The sequence below is a fragment of the Rhinopithecus roxellana genome, chromosome 15 (assembly GCF_007565055.1).
Source record: "Rhinopithecus roxellana isolate Shanxi Qingling chromosome 15, ASM756505v1, whole genome shotgun sequence".
NCBI lineage: Eukaryota > Metazoa > Chordata > Mammalia > Primates > Cercopithecidae > Rhinopithecus > Rhinopithecus roxellana.
In genome coordinates, this window is record NC_044563.1 from 64561307 (window position 1) to 64583159 (window position 21853).

The 21853-nt window shown below is 43.1% G+C and overlaps 1 protein-coding gene across 8 annotated transcripts in view; it reads left to right on the plus strand.

Annotated features, from left to right (window-relative positions):
* The window catches only part of OPCML (opioid binding protein/cell adhesion molecule like), a 1169771-nt gene that overhangs the window by 903948 nt on the left and 243970 nt on the right, over nt 1-21853 (plus strand). For 7 of the 8 annotated variants that reach the window (XM_010362032.2, XM_030918788.1, XM_010362033.2 and 4 more), the window contains one exon: nt 12672-12904. In XM_010362032.2, the coding sequence (XP_010360334.1) occupies nt 12672-12904 (233 nt within the window). The remainder of the gene's footprint in view (nt 1-12671; nt 12905-21853) is intronic. The other variant, XM_030918789.1, reaches the window with a different exon arrangement.

Below are 21853 nucleotides of genomic sequence, written 5' to 3' on the forward strand. Positions count from 1 at the left end.
CAGATGACAAATAAATAACAAGAATTGTTCTGGGTGACTTCTTAAGGCACCCCTGACTAATCAGTGGGCAGCTCCCTAAAAGGCTGCATGTAACAAGCAGGCAGGGGTGAGTGCTGTGCCTTCATCGCCTTTTACAACTTCCCATGGAATTCCAAACCACTGGTGATGACCAGAGGGGTTGGATATTGGGAAAGAAGGAAAATGGGGCTGGATAGTGGGAAAGAAGAGACTTTTCATCATTCTTGCCTTAAAAGACACTTTTCTTCTATACCCAAAAGTTCATTGCTTCTGAAATGGCTTTGCCTTGTACTATACTGTAGACTAACACAATTTAAGTTAGTCATGATGGAAGAAGGTGAACATAAAGGTGTCCCAAAGCCAGACTGTGACTCTAAAAGAAGAGATGAAAATACCCTAGCAGCTTGCTTAGTGCATTTTTCTGTGGAGACACCAGTTGCTAAAATCTGTCCTCACTCATCTATCCTAAGGTGCAACCCCATTCCTGACTCTAAAAAACTGCCTCACTAGCTAATGGTGTCACCTTGGGTTGGGAGTAAGACTCTTAGAATAATTTTCTCCTTTCCATGATGCCTGGCAGTATCTGTGCAGTGAATGTCTCCTTAGGGAACTGAATGTGTTTCTCTGAAGCTCCTTAATCCATTCACCTGTGATCTCATTCCAGTCACTCCATTTCCCTCATCTCCTTCAGTGCTGACATGGTTTGCATCTGACTTCAGGAGTACCTCAATCTGCTTGCGAATGGTTCTTCTAGAGGGAGTGGTGTCCTGTTATACACTGAAGCTGTCCATGACAAGGACACTGGTGCCTAAGCTGTTGGGGCCTGTGGACCAACTGAATTCTGTTTCAGGTGTGCACAATTGTGTCGATTGATCTCCCAATTATGTATTTTTAGAAATACAGCATTTCACCAACCACAGGACATCAATCTAGAAACCAGCCCATCAACCACTGTGTCAACACACTGTGAAAAAGGCCTCATCAAAATAAAAAGTTAAAGTTGTCTCAGTGGCTATAGCTGAGAAAATAAACCGCAGAGGGAAATGAAATCCCACTGCAGAATTCTACATAGGTTGAGTATACAGCATTTCTGGAGAGTAAGAAAGTTTTGAGAAAACAGAAAATGTTACTAGAAGTGCAAGAATCTATAGGTAGACTGGAATGGCCCTAGATGGATTAGCTAGTAATGCTAAAAATGTAAATTTTGTGTTATTTCTGATTAACACCACATCAACATCTATTTTTATAGATTTGAAAATACAGAAGGAGAAGGTATCAGAACTCCTTGGAAAAGGATATGTGAACAGATTCAGTATCACTTGGTTAAACTCACATGGACTCTCAGATCATAGAGCTTGAATTATATTTGTCCAGAGGAGGCAATCGAGCTCGTCGTAATAGAGCAGGCACTATCTACCTGGTATAATTCCTATTCTCAACACATATCACTTTCTTCAGTCCTCATAATAGTGTTGTGTAATGCCATGAGGAAAATAACATACATCCCACTTCACAGATGCACAAATGAAGATTCTGAGAGGTTAAACAAAATGCTTGTCTCAGTGCCCTCTGTTAGTAAGTGTCAGAACCCATGTCTGTCCGATGACAGGCCTTCTCCTGAACAGCACATTATAGATAATTATCTCTACAATGCTCAGTTTATACATTTCACAAGGGCTCATAAAGAACTCTCAACTCTCATCATCATTCTTGATATTGTCACTATGAACTTAGAAGACCCAACTGGCCTCTAAGTTAGTTCACGCCCCCCATCATTAACAAGGGTGACTATTGCTCATTAAACACTTCTTTCAGCTTTTCATCATGTACAGTTTCTTTCATTCCAGCTGATTTGCTCAAGGACTTTATTAAGACTTCTAATGCATTGAGTCTACCACATTCTCTGTATCCATCAGCCCCTCCTATCTTCATTCTTCTTATTTAATATTTTTTAATTCCTGTCATCGTTGGCTTCCTTCCTGTTGCTCACCCAGCGTACTCCAACACGGGATGAACCCATCATCTACATTCTCTATTCCTGAACCTGGGCATTTGCTGGAGAATATCCTCAAAGCTAGCAGAATATTGTCACTACAAATTCTTGACCACCAACTACAAATGGGACCTCAACACAGCCTATAAATCCCACTATAGTTCCCTAGTAATTTTGATGTCATTTTCTCCAATAGTTATTTCACTTTTTTGCATCCTTCATCCCCTTTCTTCTGTTCTCCCACTTACCTTCATCTGATAACTTGGTCTTCTACTTTGGAGAAAAGAGAAACCGTCACTCGATTGCCTCCTGGCTTTTCCATAGCTGAATCCACAAAGCTACCCAGGTTTCTCTTAATTTTTCTTCTCTTGTGATAGAACAGATGGAGGATCTTTCCTTCATGTGCTTTATATCTAATGTTTTCTCACTTTCCCTGTAACTTTTCTCTGACAGTTATCCTCTTTCTCCTGCATTAGCACTTGCTCCCATTGATAAGATCATTCTCATTAGTATATACTTACATACTGCAGTGTAAGAAGGCCTGGTCCTTGTCTCATGCAGTTTTGTTTCTACTGCCTACAATCAGGCTACTCAAAGTGCATTAAGTCCTCAGCACGTGGGCTTGTTGGAAATGCAGACTATGGTCCCACTGAGATTTAGTGAATTAAGATGCACAGGTGATATGCGGGCTAGCAAAAGATTGAAACATCCCAGCACCCAATAGGTATTCAGTAAATATTTGCAAAATGAATTAATTAGTTCCCAAGTGTTCCTACCCTTAAAACAAATAAGCAACAAGAAAAAAAGCAAAACAAAAACCCTTTGAAGAACCTAATTCCCTCTACCTCTGTGTCTTTGCCCCACTCCACTTCGCCATCAAAGTTTGTTAAAGTGTTGGCTGCAAACCTTTCATCAACATCTCACGCCTGATTCTCTGACGACTCCTTCCTTCACTCTAGCTCCCTCAAGCTCTTCCTTAAGCTGCAGACCCTCTCGTCATGTGACTGTACTCTCACGTCTATAGGGAGGCAATAGTCCCTTCACTATTCTTTCTGCCTCTGGCCCTGCTACAATCTATTCTCCAAAAGAAGTCCAGCCTATTCTCATGAAACACATGCCTCCACTTAAACCTATGCAGACTTTTTACCATAGAGATGTCCACCTCCACAGCCCCGTGGAACACACCCATGTCCTCATTTATCTTGCTTGGACTACTCTGGCTTCCAGTCCATTCCTTGCCTGAGTCAACCTCAATCCCAGACCCCACATGCCTGCCCCGCCTTCTATCTAAGATGCTATCTGTACCCAACACTTGTACCCAGTTTTTCTTCTGAGTTATCAGCTTTAGATATTTGTCTGTTAATCTAACAATTATGTTACTTCTTCAGAGTGGCCTAGTCTCTTGACTGCATGTGTGAGTAAGGACTTGCCTGTGCCACCCCACTACATGGCCATCTGATATGGTGTGGACGTGTATTCTCTCCAAACCTCATCTAGAAATGTGAACCCCAAGATTGGAGTGGGGCTTGGTGGGAGGTGTTCAGGTCATGGGGGTGGATTCCTCATGAATGGTATGGTGCCCTACCAGCAGTAATGAGTGAGGAATGATTTCTGGCTCTGTTAGTTCACAGGAGAGCTGGTCATTTAAAAGAGCCTGGCATCTCCTCCCTGTCTTTCTTGCTCCCTCTCTTGTCATGTGATGCCAGTTCTCCTTTCCCTTCTGCTATGATTGGAAGCTTCCTGAGGCCCTCACCAGAAGCAGATGGTGGCACCATGCTTCCTCTACAGTCTGCAGAACTGTGAGCCACATAGACCTCTTTTCTTTATAAATTGCCAGCCTTATGGTAATGGAAATGGACTAAGACACCATCCTAATTCAGCTTGTCCTCGTGTATCAGTGTTCTGTGACTTTGTTTATTGCATATTGGTACCTCAAAGCTGCAAGCTTCGCAAGGGTAGAGACGGGGTGTCTCTCCTAAATGTTCTGTTTATAAGGTCTGACACAGTGTCTGGTCCTTAGCAGGTGATTACTAAATGTTTGTTAAACAAATGGACAGATACATACTTTTTATTGTATCCATGAATGTAATAGGGTGCCTTTGTAATACTCTTGGGTCCTATCATTTGTCTGAGCTCATAAGGACCTTGAAAGCAGGTATTGTCTTTTTAGATGTTTTTTGTTGTTATTTTTATTTCAACCTTGCCTACCTCTTCTTGGGAAACTAATAATGTGATCTCAACATACCCTGTGGATTTATAGAGTGACTTGGAGCCTGGGAAGAAACCATCTCAATCATTCATTATTTTGTTCAGAGAGCTTTCTCTGGCCTTTCTGCCCACCCTTACTTTTTGTAATTACGTTTCACTACCCTACGCTTTACTTCTGTTACCAAGATAGGAATTCTCCTCCTCTCTCCTCCCACAGCCAAGCAGTTTAACCCCTCTTTTGTAGTTGTAAGCAATTTCTGCCTCTTTGTGGAGCCATCTTTCCATACAAATCATGCCTTTCATTTTCCTTCCCTGCATCAGATACTCTGTTCTGAGCTGCCGTCAGCACAGTGGCCTCACTTGCATGGTGTGGGAAATTGCTCTCTGCATTCAGGTAGAGTCCTCACTGTGCTTGTGGGGACCAGGGGTTCCCCTTGCTTGCGTCAGGACCCAATGAGCAATTTCTGGTGGACTCGTCTGTCATCAGACACGGCTGAAATTGCAGCACGTTTCATCCAGCGGTTGATTTTCTGCCTCCGGTGGTGCCATTTTCAGGAAAGCCCTCAACCTCCCTTGGCTGTGTTTCCACGACTCTGTCTTCATGTTGCAGGCCCTCAAGTTGAAGGCATTAGTGTCTTTTCTCTGCATAACCTGCCCTCCCCCTCCACGCACACATACACGTGCACACACACGTGGGCATGCACCCTTCCTATGTATTAACGTGACATCTCCCCGCCAGCTGGTGTTAGTGTGGCCCTGTCTTCCAATTTTCCAGCGAGCTGCAGATGTCATATTATGCCAGACTTCAAAGTCAACCCCTTGCACTACTGAAATATTTTTGTGCTGTACTCTCCATAAGTAGCTCTTATCCCTCACCATTTTTTCTGCAGAGGCTTTCAGATACATTCTCAGCCAATACCTTATCAGCAAATATTAGCTCTAGCAGAGTTATTACTCTCGTTGCATTTCTGACTATCTGAATCGTAAAGTTTTCCCCTACATAATTTAGGGTGCTTGTTGATGCTCTGAAGTTGGCTCTATTTGTAACTCAGGAAATAACTGAGTAGTTAAAGCCTTCTGGGAAAACAGCTTTTGCAATTTAGAATACCTTGGGAGTTGATCTAAATATATTTCATTTTGGCCTGCCTGTTCTTTTTCCTTTAAAAAAATTATTTATCATTGGTTTATGAGTTTATTAAAGCAAGGTCTTCCTCCCGGTTTTTGGACTGGCATTATTAATATATTTTGATACACAGTAAGGTTTTTCTTAGCAAAAATTCAATTAACTCTCAATTTCTGAAAAAGGAAAACCAAAAATTACAAGATAATATGGGGGAATGTATTTAAAAAGTAAATTCAGAGAAATGCATTTCGGCTTTAAAATTCCACCCAGCATTTCTTCAATTGAGTACTCTATAGAAGACCACTTTAAAAGCAGGGGTCAAGGATGGGAAGAGAGACAAGATTTTCATCAATTTCCAGTGGTAACTATTAAAAAATCTTTATATATGTGCAATCATAAAACTAGGTATAAATGCCTTAAGCTTACACTCTGATATGACTGTAACTTCTGAAATTATAAGTTATGCACATATATAGCCACTAAAATTTAAACTTGGAACACTAACTTAATGGAACAGATGATGTTTTATTAAAATTAAATCCACTTTGGGAGGCTGAGGTGGGCAGATCACAAGGTCAGGAGATCGAGGCCATCCTGGCTAACACAGTGAAACTCCGTCTCTACTAAAATATGAAAAATTAGCCAGGCGAGGTGGCGGGCACCTGTAGTCCCAGTTACTCCGGAGGCTGAGGCAGGAGAATGGCATGAACCAGGTAGGCGGAGCTTGCAGTGAGCCGAGATCATGCCACTGCACTCCAGCCTGGGTGACAGTGCGAGACTCCGTCTCAAAAAATAAATAAATAAATAAATAAATAAATAAATAAATAAATAAATAAAGTTAAATCCCAAGTTGCAGTGTGGATGTGGCACTGACTGCTGTAAGGCCTTCCCTTCTGCGTTCCACCCGCATCCTGTGATAATGAAGTTCTCCTTCCACAGTGGCTCATTCCAGTGCTTGGGAACCTTCATTACTACAGTTGAGTCCATATCATCCAGCTTTTGCTGGTAGGAAGGCATCACTGACAAAGCCAGTCACCTCTGTATTTTTGTCATTAGCCTGAGACAGTGCAAGGACTTCTCAATATGCCAATGTGGTGAACACAGATGCAAACCTGAATGTTTACATTTAATTGTTGTCATACCACATTTAGCATAGGTTTATATTATACATCTCCCAATTATAATAGAAAAGAAAACACTAAATTGAAAAATATACATAAAGAGCCCATGGACTCTGTGTGTGTCTATGTGTGGGTAGATACAGATAAACATATAGATTCAGATATCCTGCAGAAAGACACATGTATGTCCCCACATATATGTCTCCTTATGTGGGTTCTTTTGATGCCCATTTGAGAAACATTGTCTTACACCTTTTATCATTATAAATATGTATTGATGACCTACTAGCTGCTGGGTAGAGGCTGGGAGGTGCTGGTGATACTGAATGTGGTTACTATCCATGTGACATAGTTTAACACATGAGAATATAAATAATTAAATTCAGAGATGTAAGCTCTGTGAAGAGTCTAGGATCTTTGGTATTATCCGTATATTACAAAGAGAATGGAGGTTTAGGATGATGAGCCTGAATTACAGATTTAACTACATTTGCCTTTGTCTACTAATTAAAACACAAGGGTATGCACCCTGTTTTAGGTATTATCACCGTAACGAAGGAGGAACTGTAAAGGCATTTTCTAGTTAACGCTCAGTTTTTCAAAATATCAATTATCAATTCTTCGAACACATACAAAGTCATCAATATATGAGGACACCATTGCTGAAGCTGGTTTAAAAGACTTGCTCTCCAACTACCCAGATCACTTAAATGTTCCTGCAGCTATCTGTGCGTGTGTGTGAGCTGAGAATTTCATTTTAAAGTTAGACATAATTTTTGGACATGCGTGTTATGGCACCCAAGTTTAGAGTTATAAACATTCAGCCATTCCACATCTGGCATGTAGGCCATGGAAGGGCATTTCCTGAGAATTCTGTTCCAAATATGTTCACCGTTCCCATGATACACTCTCCATTCCTTCCCTTGTTTTATTTCTCTCCAGGTATCATTCTGAAACAAATATATCTAGACATATATGTTTTCTTTGTCTCTCACTAGGTGTAGTGTCATGGGGCAGGAACTTTGTTGGCCTGTTCCTACTGAGTTCTCAGCTCCTAGGAAGTTATCTCATGTGCCTTAGGCTGCACCTTAGACACTCATTCAATATCTGTTGAATGAATTGTGGCACTTTTTTTTTTTTTTTTTTTTTTGCATTTTCAAAGACAAAATATAAAAGCAAAAGTAAAGAACACAAAAAAGTTAAAGCCAACCGATTTTACTTTTCCGTGATTAAAATTCCAGCCCGTCACTTGCCTGGTTTCTTTAAGTCAGCGAGCGGTTCTCCAAGAGGAGTCCCCAGAGCCGCAGTATCAACATCCACTGGGAACCTGTTGAAAATGCACATTCTTGGTCCCTCCAGGCCCATGAACCAAAGGCTCTTTGACGGCTGGCTTCAGCAATCTGTTTCTGATGCACAGTAAAGGTTGAAAACCACGGCTTTCAGGCATGGATTTCCCTAACCGCACCTCTTCCTCTGAAAATAAAACAGAACAACCCTGGATCTTAACCCCACGGCACCTATTCAGAAAGATCTCTGCCTTCTGATGTCTGTCAGGCGTTCCTTTGCTCTTCCAGACTCTCATTTACACCTTCTTTCCTCACACATGGCTAGAGGTTAAGAATGTGTACAAGTGTCTTCCAGATAGCTTTCCTTTTTTCCCTGTCTGTGCCTCAGGTTCCTCATCTGTAAAATGTGGATATAATATTAACAGAACACACCTCAAAGGGTAGTTATGAGGATAGAATGATTTGATATATTGAAAGTTCTTACAACTATGCCTGGTTCTGCACAAGCAATATATAATATTAGAGGTCACTTGTGATGTAGTTGTAATGAGTTCTGTTTTATCAAGGATCAGTAGGTAGGGTTAGCTTGGAATGTAAGAATTTAAAATATCTGAAATAATTTCCAAGAGATCAGAAAGTTGTCATTAACCTTCCTCAACGTGCCTCTTGGCTCCCCCTTATTTAACATCAAAAGTGTTCCCCTCTGTGCTTCTTGTTAATGAGGGTCCAGGACATGGCCACAGACAGCAGGGAAGGAGCCTGAGTTTAGAAGAGCACTCAAGCCAACTTTTTAAGTCCTTCCCTGCGTTCTCTTTCCTGCTGTTCAGGGGACCATGGAAGAGTCCTAAGGTGATGGAAGAAAGCATGAAGCCATGAAACTACATTTTCTTTTGAAGCACAGCAACATCATGAGGAAAATAACTTTCCTCAGCTGACTTCATTGTTTCACTCAGTTTCTCTGTTGTTAGGTTCTGAGAACCATATACACTTGTGAACCATCTTTGCCCATTCAGAGAGGTGGCTTTTCCTCAGTTATTCTTTTCTGCTTGCACTCCATGCCCATAAGGAGGCCCAGGTCCAAGAGCAAGTACACCGGATCATGGCCGCTCACCTGACGCAGGATTAACCAAGGAAAACACAGGCTTTCCAAGGGCTATGTGACCAGGGCACTGAGAGTGTGTTCTGGCCCAGAGAGCAGTTTTGGATTGACCTGTTTCAAAGTCCACCCTTAATCAAGCCTGTGGCCGTTTGCACTGGTTCTATGCACCCTCAACCTGTAGTGGTTGGTCCTATACAAGGACAATGATAAGATTCAGGAAATGCACTTCAAAGATCTCAAATTACCTAAAGTTGACCTGCTTGAGTAAGTCCCTGAGGTTGCAATGTAATTCTGCATCTCCCTTCTGACAGCTCCCACTTCACACATCATCCAGGAGACAACCTTCTTTCGCTTTCTTTGTCACCTCCATCACCCGACTATCATGGAGCAGGGTATCAGTCTTGAAGGAGACCCCCACAGAAGCAAAGCAGAGCACTAAAGGCAATGATACCTGATTGCATCAGGAATAGATTCATGGCCAAGCTAGCGCATTCTCCATTTTGAATTAGAACTTGGAGATGAGACATGTTCTAACAGAGGGCACTGTGATTTAGCATATTAAAATAAACAGTATTTGTATTTTCCCAACATTTCTGAGTGTATTGGGTTAAACAAGGCACTTCCAGTAAAATAATAACATCTTTTAATAGTCATTTGACAAGGCCTAGTAAAATGGTATCATATGCTTTCCAGATATTGAGAAATTGAATGAATTTAATACTGGCTTATAAACCCCTTTGCAAGTCAGGTATTTTCCAATTCATTGCATTAAAAGAAATTGAAAGAGGAATTAATTGATTTGTCAGCTGCGAGATCATTAAAATTATCTTTGAAGCTATATTACTATGTGATTTTTGGCATATATCTTGGAAAGCATTCAAATAATTGAGTGGCATTGCTATGCACAATTTTCATTTCCATGTTCTTATGTGAACAAGGTTTCTCTAAAAGCAAAAGTGGGAATAGAATTGATCCTGAACTCCATCTCATTCTAGCAGTGAGTGATATTTATCTATGGCATTTAAAAAAGGGGCTTATCCATCTATTTAAAAGCTGTATTTCTAGTAAGTTTACTTTTTCATGTTTAATTATTACTTAATAAATGTGCTATATATTTATGTTCTATCAATTTTATATTTGTAATGACCATCCATTTAAGAAATATATTATTGCTTAAAGTTGTATGGTCATAAGACATAAAAGAAATTTAAATTTCAATCTCTACATATTTTTGGTTGTAAATAAATATGGTAGGCGATCAATAAAAGACCTTCAAGCATGAAATACATTTTTCTGCAGAAGATATATAATGGGAAAACAAGTTCCAGTTTAAAAAGGAACAATGCACATGTTATGACTTTTAGAAAAAGAATTCCTGAATTTTGAAAGCAGATAATCATGAGGATTAATCACTATGATGTTTAAATTCTACTGAACAAATACACACACACACACAGGAATTTTGTGACTAAAAAAATGTGAATATTTTCTAAAGACCAAAAAATTCATCCTTTTCCATTGTAGCTTACACGATTTTTTATGGCAACTTAAAAATGTGCAAGGGGTTACATAACTGAGCAAAATTAAAGCAAGAATATTTGTTTTCACTTAGTCACTTGGGTTGTGTGGTGACTCGAAGACCACACAACTAGAAGGGACTGGAACATCACGCCCTTCACTCTGTCTCAATTTAGCATCTACTTCCAGGCATTTTTGGAATTCTACTATTCGAACTTTCTTTAGGAGGAACTCTTCAAACAGGGATTTCTCCTTTATGAAAATTCACCTATCCTTAGGAAATGTTTGCCCTTATCAGTCATTTGCAGTTGAGAATGAATACATTTATCCTATTTTTTCCCTAAGAAAAGCCTTTGAAAGTGGGAGCAGGAAGGATCCATTAGGGTTTAAGATCCATTAGGGCATCATAAGGGAAATAGAAAAATGTTATGGAAGCAAGAAAACAACAGGAAAAGAAGTGAGATGCCTCACCATGTGGAGGAGATAACATGACTTCAATTTTTCTTTATACCAATGACATTTCTATAATGATGGGAAAGAATCATTCAATGGTACCTAAATTATCAGGTCCTACTGGTGGATGCAGTTGGGCCCTGGAAACTCGCTTACCTAGAAAGCTTGCAAATTGAGGTCTGTAACTGCTGGTGTGCAAGGGATGCCTGTGGTCAAATAAAAAAAAATAGTTTCATTGGAATATTAGAGTATGATTCTATTTCAGGTGAAAACAAATCAACACAAGCTTCATACAAGTTCATGCATGTGTATAAGGAGTAAGATGTAGACCGAGATATAACAAGTTGCTACCAAATCACCAGTGGGTGCTGGGCATTGGTGAGGAGTGAATGGTTAGCTGAGCCTGTATCATCTTGGTGTTATTTACATGTATTATTCACTTTGTATTGTTCACATGCTTATTTAGAAAAGAACAATCTCTTCCTACAATATTGTGAGAGTGCCTAATACCCTCTCTACCCAACTTCTCAGCGGCTGAAGGGCAGATGGGCCAGTTCATAAAAAGGCCTGGGTTACTGGAAGCTGGTATTACTTTTATTCTTCCTGCCAACCAGGGAGAGGACCACCCTAGATCCGGTGTTTTCCCCATTCTAGAGGGCTGTGGTTCTGGTGCTTGGAGACCCTGAGCCACTCAGGCCAGGTGATACTGGCCACTTGGCCAGATCCTGACCTCTCTACTGCGGCCAGTGTCTCTGGGGTCCTTCTGTCTCCTGAGACCTGCCTGAAGGATCACTGCTGCCACCCAAGTGTTAGGTCAGATCCAGTGAGGGAAGGCCATGCCTATTCCCCGTGTCCTCCTCACCTGCAGGTGTTGGACTCCCGTCCCTCCTCTCTCTGCCAGGACATTGGCAAGGCTGGTTGTCATTGTGCCTTCCTATGTGCAGCATGGAGTGATGGGTGTGCACCCACATTTAGAAAGCATTCTGTTTCCTCATGCTTCCATTCCCACATCCTCAGTTCCTGGGCACATGCACAGACGTCCAGCACATTCAGTCCTGTGTCAGGCCTGACAACCCGCAGGTCATCCACACCGACACATGGGCCTCGTTTGTATTCATAGCCTCGAATTGTTAAGGAGAGTAGCTGGGAGGTGGAGCACAGCTCCCTGATGTGATAGTAGCCTTGTTCTCTCTCCCAATGGGACAGAGAGTGTCTGAGGAACAGGGACTCTGCTGATAATTTTCTTCTTTCCTCTCCTGGTGTCCTAAGATGCAGTTTTGACTCCCTCAAAAAGTGTTGGCTTTCTAAGGTGAATTTTACCAACCCATGTTATAAATTGTAGTTTGCAGGCTTTGGGCTGCTTAGGGGTATAAGGAGATTATCAACACCAGGGATGTCTGGGGGTAAATATGTTCAGTTTTTGATTAACTACAAGTTAAGTATTTGCTTTGTGGATTATCTGTGACCTATTTGAAATACTGATCCACTCTCTTTCCCATGTGCCCCTGGGCCACTTCTTCCTCAAGGTGGTAAATGTGCTCAAGAAACATAAACTAATTTTCATATAAGCCTATGGGAAAAAAATAACAGGGAAAGCAAATGGATGGCAAAGATATTCACATAATATGTCTCAAAATCAAATAGAAGTGATTTTGTATTGTCAGTTCTTCAAGATGATTTTGGTCACTCTTAGTTTATATTTAGGAAGTTTCATCAGTAATTGTTTCCTTTTAGTACTGTGTTATGTTGTTTCAATTACTCCTCAGAATGCAACATCATATCTACCGCATTATATAATCTCTCCACTCTCTTTCCCTTCTTCCTCCCTCCACCATTCCCGGCCTCACTGCAGGTGCACCATAGATGACCGGGTAACCCGGGTGGCCTGGTTAAACCGCAGCACCATCCTCTACGCTGGGAATGACAAGTGGTCCATAGACCCTCGTGTGATCATCCTGGTCAATACACCAACCCAGTACAGCATCATGATCCAAAACGTGGATGTGTATGACGAAGGTCCGTACACCTGCTCTGTGCAGACAGACAATCATCCCAAAACATCCCGGGTTCACCTGATAGTGCAAGGTAAGTCCCAGCTGGATCTGGGGTTGCCATTCCCGTCAGTGATGGAAGGGAAGAACCATGTCGGTGTTTCTTCTACTTGTGTGTGAAGACACAAAAGTCATCTTCCTCCGTTGAATCCAGAGTTTGAGCATATGTCTTGGAATTTTCCCGTCGAACGGGTACTTACCTAAGTGCTGAATATCTTCTCAAAGTTGGTAAATGTTCTTTAGCCCTTCTGTTCTCATCAGTAAGTTGTATAACGTGCACTGGTTGAGCTCTTGTAAGTTACTTAGCACTCCGGAGCTGGGGTGAGATACATTCAAACATAGATAAATATGGTACTAATCTCAGTGCCCTTTAATTCTCTTATAGGCTTATTTCATAATAAAAGACTAATAAGCTGATGAGAAACCCTGTGACGTGACTGCTTTTGCACAGTTGCTGGTCATGCGTGCTCTGGAGGGTTCTCTGAGTGCTGTTTAGGCAGGTCCTCCCTGGCAAGGTTGCTGTGTTTAAACACTCTCTCATAGCCTGACAATGGAGCCCACATCCAAGAGGGATGTTAGTCAGAATGATAGCTGCAGGTCAATGTTGGTAATAAATTCAGACAATTTTAAAAAGGGGGAAGGAGGAAGGAAGACTTAGCAACTTCTTCCACTCTCCTTTAAGAATGTGAATCAGGATGGCTCAAGAATGGTATCACATGTGCGTTTTAAAATAGCTTTTAATTTAAATTTCATATTACACCTCAAAAATGGGGCTGAAGAAATGTCAGAATCTCAGATATTAAATATTGAGAATTAAAAACACATGCAGATAGCAGTTCCGAGAATTTGAGAACCATTTTAAAGCAAGGCAGCAATCCAAGTGAACTTATTTTGAACTTGACCCCAACTATCATCACCATGTAAAGCAATTTCTCTCAGGTGTTGGCTCATGGCAGGAATGAAGTTCTAAGCACATTAGTTCCGTCACCCAGTGACACATCCTTCCTCTACCAAATGAAAGGTTCAGGTGGACTTCTTTCAGAGCCTCCTTTGCAGATGTCTTGAGGAAACACAGTGAGCTCTCAGAAAGGGTCCCTATGTGTGACTTAGTCTTTAGCATCTGCCTTTTTATCAGATCCCATCTGTCATAAATTCAACAGATTTTTTTTTTTTTTAGTTTGTGAAACGTGTATGGCATCTTTGCTTAGCTAAGATAGATTCCTCATCTCTGATTAAAAAAAAAAAAAAGACGATGATGTTGCTCATTTCAATTGGTTTCCTAGAGAGAGGTTACATGGGGGCTGTCTATTCATGCTTCAGTCACTTGTACGATTCAGTTTGCCCATTCTTTCCTTTTGGCGCAAGCAGCCAGGCTTGCCTCTGTAGCCATTTGTAATGGCATGTGTGGGGCCAGAGAGCTGTCTGCTGCCACTGCTGTTCCCCAGCAGTCCCTGGCTCTGCCATGCTGCCTGAAGCTTTGCTCCTGCCCAGCCTCCAAGCCCTGCTCTCCTCCTCACGTGCTTTCAGGCGTTCACACGCGCCTGCCATCCGACAGACGTCTACAGACGCTGCGGGTTTCCACTCTCCATACACGTCCACCCACGGCTCTGGAGTGACAAGATTGCCTGCCATCTGGAGATCAAGACAACTGTCACATCTGATACTTCTCCTCAGAGGACGACAGAGGCACTTGGTGAGATCAGTCATTGGAGATGAGCTGGGCTATCTGTTGAAAGTTTCTGAGGGTGTAGAAAACAAGAGACTGTGACCTCTCACTACCCCACCTGCCTGCACCTGGGCTTGGTTCCAGAGGAGCTGACATTCTCAGCATCGGAAGTGACACCTCAGTGCCACCTCTGTGGCCTTGACAGCAAAGTTATCTTCAAATTCAGGAAATGTGGCACTGAAATAAAAAAGAATTGTCAGGCACTGTAGAGAAACAGACTCAAACCGAGCAAGCCTGTCCCTTTTCAAGAACTAAGACAGATGATGTAAGCACATCAAAGTAAATGCACAATAATGGGCTGGGGGCCCAGCGACAGAGAAGGATGTTCTCCATAACACATGCTAAGCGATCCCTTGGGTGGGATGTGGCAGCCTATGAGGTGTCCCTGTGGACCTCCAAGCTTCAGGTCAGAAAAAGTCTGAGGACAGCATGGCATCTATTCTAGAGGTCAGCTCCTCAGTCTCCACGTTCCAGGCCAATTGACTCTCTGGCTACAGCCCTCTGAGGTGGCCTGGGAAGTCCAGAGGAAGTCAGGATGGGTAGGGGTGGGAGGGGAGGATGTTCTTTTGGGGAGGAGCTTCTCTTGGGGAAGAGCTTCTCTTGGGGATGATGTTCTCTTGGTGAGGACCTTCTCTTGGCAAGGACCTTCTGTTGGGGAGGAGCTTCTCTTGGGGATGATGATCTCTTGGGGAGGACCTTCTCTTGGGGAGGATCTTCTCTTGGGGAGGATCTTCTCTCGGGGAGGACCTTCTCTTGGGGAGGAGCTTCTCTTGGGGAATAGCTTCACTTGGGTAGGATCTTCTCTTGGGGAGGATCTTGTCTTGGGGAGGACCTACTCTTGGGGAGGATGTTCTCTTGGGGAGGACCTTCTCTTGGGGAAGAGCTTCTCTTGGGGAAAAGCTAGTCTTGGGGAGGATGTTCTCTTGGGGAGGACCTTCTCTTGGGGAGGAGCTTCTCTTGGGGAAGAGCGTCTCTTGGGGATGATGTTCTCTTGGGGAGGACCTTCTTTTTGGGGAGGAGCTTCTCTTGGGGAGGAGCTTCTCTTGGGGAGGGTCTTCTCTTGGGGAGGACCTTCTCTTGAGGAGGAGCTTCTCTTGGGGAGGACCTTCTCTTGGGGAGGAGCTTCTCTTGGGGATCATGTTCTCTTGAGGAGGACCTTCTCTTGGGGAGGAGCTTCTCTTGGGGATGATGTTCTCTTGAGGAAGACCCTCTCTTGGGGAGGAGCTTCTCTTGGGGAAGAGCTTCACTTGGGGAAAAGCTTCTCTTGGGGATGATGTTCTCTTGGGGAGGAGCTTCTCTTGGGGAAGATCTTCTTTTGGGGATGACATTCCTTTGGGGAGGACATTTTCTTGGGGAGGATCTTCTCTTGGGGAGGAGTTTCTCTTGATGATGACGTTCTCTTGGGGATGACGTTCTCTTGGGGATGACGTTCTCTTGGGGAGAAGCTTCTATGGGAAGATCTCTTGAGGAGGACATTCTCTTGGGATCCTTGGCAGGCTGGTTTGCAGCTTTACTGAGTGGCTGCAGAGAAGGAGGTCAGAAAACTGAATTCTTTCCCCTTGCTTAGTGATGCAGTGACTTCCTCTTTCTTTGGAAGGCAGTTGAATTACCGGAGGGTTGATATAGAGACCCCACTACTCAATTAGAAAGAAGCCCCAGAGTTATTCTCCCAGCAGCCATCAGCTTTTGTCCAGTCTATAGATTAATTTTTCAGACATAGTGTTAGTTCAGGTTAGATAAAGATAATGAAAGTTTCCTAATCCTCTTAAAGAAAATTTATCTGACCGAGTAGAAAGCTTTTGGAAGACAATAAGGCATGTATAAAACTGAGGCCTAATCTCACCTTTAATTTCAAACTGCTGATGGGTATCGATTTTGCAATGAGAAAAACAGAAAAATTTCCGAGCTGCCACTTGTCTGTTTATAAAAACAAAAAGGTGTTTATGCATCTTCCGTCCATTTGAGAAGGTGGGTATCTCATTCCTTCTGCCAACCAGATGCCATCAGCAGAAGGGAGTGCACACCTACGGGGCCCAGCTTTTTCCCTCCTGCCATGGGAGTGCCTGAGGGATACTCTGCCACCAACCTCCCTGCCTGTCCTTTCTTGTTGTAGAAGGTGGCCTTTGCCACATATCTGATGGAACTAATTTCCAAATCCTTCTCATTGAGAACAGAAGCTGCCTTCATTAAAATCGTGTCACTGATACCCGAGGTACATCTCAGCCACTGAGGGGATCAGCGCAGGCACTGTGTGAGCACGTGATGATGTGATCTAGGCACTGTGTGAGCACGTGACGATGTGATCTAGGCACTGTGTGAGCACGTGACGATGTGATCTAGGCACTGTGTGAGCACGTGACGATGTGATCTAGGCTGCATACCTCGGTGTGGAGGAAATCTGGAGCAAGGGGGAGGCACCGCTGCGGGGTCGGATTAGTTGGGGGGAAAATCAGCCTGGCAGCCCTGCAGATCAGGAGCTAAAGCGGGAGAAGCTGGAGGCACAAGCACAAGCAGGAATGGCTGCCATCCCCGCTAAGCAGTGCAGCCAGGGTGACCGTGGGCCTACCTGCAAAGAGCCAGATGTGCCTGAGAGGCACTTTCTACAGGAAACTGAGATCATTCATCCTCATACCTGGAAAGAGGAAGAATTAAAATGATGTCACCCAGATTTTTTAGTTTGGAGAAATGCTAGTGATTGGGGAGATATGATCCTATGCCTCCTGGAAAGAACAGCTTTGGGCTTACGAGGTCTAGGGATAAACAACACACAAACATTACATAGATGTTGCAGAACTAGGGAACAGGTGTAACCTAACACCAGAAAGGGTATATTTGAGATTCAGCATGAATTTCCTGGCTGGAGAGTAGGTAAATTTTCTGAGGTTAACTATTCCTAGAGAACAGTAAGAATCATAATTTATTTATATCTAACCTCAGCACTTAGCACACCATCTGAGGCATAGTAGGCACTTGGCAAATGTTTGTATAATGAGCAGAAGCAGATTGATATGGCTACTGGAGTGGCATAGGAACACAGTGATCATAAAGCATCTTCCCACAGATATGGGTGGCAGGGGAGTCAGACTATGTCCAGATGACTCGGAGAGGACAGTCATGGAGGAAAGGTCCCTGAAGGCGAGAGGGTCCTCAATGTGACAAACTGAGAGATTGTTCTAAAAGGATACCACAAATTCCCTACATTTATCTAGTACTTTACAGAGATGGCACAGTGTTTGTCACCTTTGACCCACACAACAAACCGTGGGAGACTATAATGCAGCGACTGTTATCTCCATTTGCAAATTAGGTAACTGCAGCTCATGGAGGTTGAGCCTGAGTCCCCAGTGAGTAAGTAGCAGAGGTGGGTCTTGAACCATGGCCACAGGACTTTGAGAGTAGTGTCTTTTAAGCATACTGCAGTCCCTCCAATGCCAACGACATCCAAAGTTAGTTCTTTGCTCTAGATCAATGGAACATTTTCAGAATTTCTCTCTCTTTCTCTCTCTCTCTCTCTGTATGTGTATGTGTGTGTGTGTGTGTGTGTGTGTTTGTCATATTTCCTTCTACTGATATTGCATTGCATTGCATTGTAGCAACAGAACTTGAGGACAAAGCTCAAGAAGGAAAATTAGTGGTGGGTGTGGGATACCAAAGCTACAATAAATGATGTAGAGAGGCTGTGAGGGGGGCATAGAGAGGATAATTAATTTTCTAGTAGCTCATCCCTCGAGGGATGTGCATTTTAAATGTTACCACTTTATCCTATGTAAGTAGGGAAAACCCTGGCCCCTCTGCGGATCCGGAATCTCATTGTCATTGTAACTGTCATGAGCTCTTCAGCATTCTGAAAGAACGCAGAGATCCATGTGTACCAGTGGTATGTCATTGTCGTTGTTGGAGATAGATGGAGTAAGAAGACCCGTCTATAGTTGCTTCTTGGATGTTGGTATTCTCTGCCTACTCTCCTGCCTTGTTTGGAAATCTCTTCACTACAGGGTACTTCCTTTTATGGAATGAACTCCTCTTGCTAAGCCCAATTTTATGCAGAGGGCTAGAAATGATGAATTTTATTAAATTCTTACATAGGAGGCTCCACAGCAAGCTTATGCAATTTCTATGTAAACAAAAGACTCTGCATCTCTTAGCCTGGTGTCAGTTTGGGTGAAATTGGTTGGTATCTGAAGTTGAGTTTTGCATGTAAAGACAATGGGTTCCCAGTCCTGCCGGTCCTAGATATTGCTAATCACTAACCAACCTCAGCATTGGGCGTGCTACGTATAAACGTTATCTTAGCCATTCCTTACATCTATCCACTCTACAAAATATACACCCTAGTCATGTTTACAAATAAGGAAACGGAGGCTTAGCAAGATTAACACCTTATCCCACGCTGATGCAGCTGCCACATGCTTTAAATCCCTTTCACTAGACTTATTCGCGGAGGTTAAGCTTTTCTCATGAAAAGAAAGGTATCAAAATACAAATAGTTAACAAGGCACTTTACATGCATTATCTCTTTTGATTATGCTTCCCAAAAGCCCAAGATGACAGAATAGAAAGCACACCTTTCCGAGACCAGCAAGTGAGATTCAGAGACTTGGAAGTGATTTATCCAAGTGAACACTAGCGAGGAGGCGTCAAAGCCACACCCAAGGCCAGGTGTCCTCACTCTGTAGCTGGCAGAGTGTTCAACACACCACTGACTCCGAGTTAAGTACGTAGACAGGCACTTGTTCTTAGGTGAGAAACATGTCAGCCTTCAGAGGTGCTCCAGAAAAGGGTGGGCCCTGAGGAGAGAATTCTGGGTTGGGGGCAGCAGGTGGATCCTGGGATTGCACCAAGGAGCGGTTGCAGCAGGCCCAGGGAGGCAGGGCCATAGGTCACAATTTTGCCAGGGATTTACCTACTTTCAACTCTTTCTTTGTAAGCAATCTCTTTTTTTAGGTGATTTTCTCCTCTTTTCCTAAGTATTACCCAAACATTTAAACGAACATGTGTGCTCATAGACTTAAAGAAAAGCAGGCAGTTAACCTGAAATAAATTTAATATATTCAACCTCTATTTAAAACTGTAATCACATTTACTCTTCACAAAGGCAGGGTAGAAGAGTGGAAAACAACAGAACTGGCCAGCGGAACGCTCACTCCTCAGACTGCGCTCGGCTCCTAACAGCGCAGGCCTGCATCTCCAAGACGTTCCTCTCCCGGTTTCTTATCATGGGGTGAAGAGTAGAATTCAGAGTAATTTCTTTATGTGCACATATGCATACTTTAATCCCATGTGTGATTGTGTGTGCGTGTGTGTGTGTGTGTGTCAATGGGAAATAAGATTCTGAGAAGGGGTCTCTAAGCTGCAAATTCTGTGTATTTGTGCAGATAAAGCACACAGCCAAAATTAGGTTAAGGACTTTACTGAGCGTCATTTCCTTGACTTTGCAATGGAAAGGTTGACCTGATGGTATGAAAGTCCTTTCTAGTTATTCTGTTACGATTTTTCAGTGTAATTTATCTGAGAATTTGTGTGCGACCAGGAGTCTCTGCACTCTGTGTTTCTCCTACTTTCACCCGCCGATGGGACAATTATTAGGTTGGTGTGAAAGTAATTGCAGTCTTTTGTCATTGTTCTTACTATTTCTTATTTGTATTTTTCTCCAGAGGCTTTAGGATTTAGGGTACCCTTGCTAACACTGCTAGCTACGAGTGACTGTAAACCTTGTTGACACGTTTTTGGTTAGAGAAGGTGGAAGAGAAAGATACCATTTGCTTCCCAGTTCTTCTTTGACATTTGTAACCTCCACAGCCCACGTCAAGCGGACACATATTTAATGGACGGTGGGGTGGAATTCCAGAGGCCACAGAGGAAATAGCCATAAAACCTATAAAGACTGTGTGAGTGACCGGGCGCAGTGGCTCACACCTGTAATCCCAGCACTTAGGGAGGCCGAGGCAGGCAGATCACAAGGTCAGGAGATTGAGACCATCCTGGCTAACACGGTGAAACCCCGTCTCTACTAAAAATAGAAAACATTAGCCGGGCGTGGCGGTGGGCGCCTGTGGTCCCAGCTACTCCGGAGGCTGAGGCAGGAGAATGGCGTGAACCCGGAGGGCGGAGCTTGCAGTGAGCAGAGATCCTGCCATTGCACTCCAGCCTGGGCGACAGCCACACTCCGTCTCAAAACAAAAACAAAAACAAACAAACAAACAAAAACTGTGTGAGTGTGTGCATGCTACTGCAGAAGAAACAGACATCAAAGCTGTGTGTGTGTAAGAATGTGTGTATGTGTGAGGGCATTTGTGAGTGAGTGTGAGTGGGTACGTAGTACCTCTGTGTGTCTTGGTTCCTAAGCAGAGCAGAACAAACAACATATCTCTTCTCACAATGCGAGAAGAGACTTGATAAATCATCAAACATCAAGCATATATATGTATACGTGCATATAAAGATACACATATATATGCTTGGATATACACATATATATGTTCGATGTTTGAGATGTATATATGTATATGTGTATATATACACTGGCTTTATGGAAAGGTTAGGGTAACTAAGAAGGCAGCTGCAACATAGAAGGAATCAAGAATGAAGTTACTGTCAAGAATACCCTCCATAGCACATAAAGAAAGGGATCTCAAGTCTCCCTTCACTGGGAGGGTGTCCCCACACCGCCTTCTGCACCTGCCCTCCCCCCTGCCCTCAGGGTTAGAGCAAGGCCACACTCACCCCACCATGCAGTGGCCCTATCCCGGCTCTCAGACTACCGTGTTTCTCAGATATTACCTGAATCTGACACCTCATGTTGACCTTCACTGCGTCTCCTAGGTTGTGACCTTTCATGACATTGTGTGTAGTTGGTGACAACACAGTTCACAACACAGTTTGTAAAAAAAGAAAAAAAAAAGATTTCTCCTTGTATCAGGCCTTTTCTCCCATTGCTGTGAGGATAAACATGGGGCTTTGTTCTGTTCTGCATTGCAACTGAGACACACACAGGCACCGCGTACACATACACAGACATACGCACTCACACCTACACACACTGTTACATACACACAGTTTTCATGGGTTTTGTCTGTTTCTTCTGTACTCACACACACACTTCACACAGTTTTCATAGGTTTTATGGCTGTTTTCTCCATGGCCTCTGGAATTCCATCCCATCACCCATCAAATATGTAGGCTGAGCCTCTGTCTAGGGGAGGAGAGGGGGAAGGACACACTCAATTTCTCCTCGGAAACTTATAGTCCATGAATTAT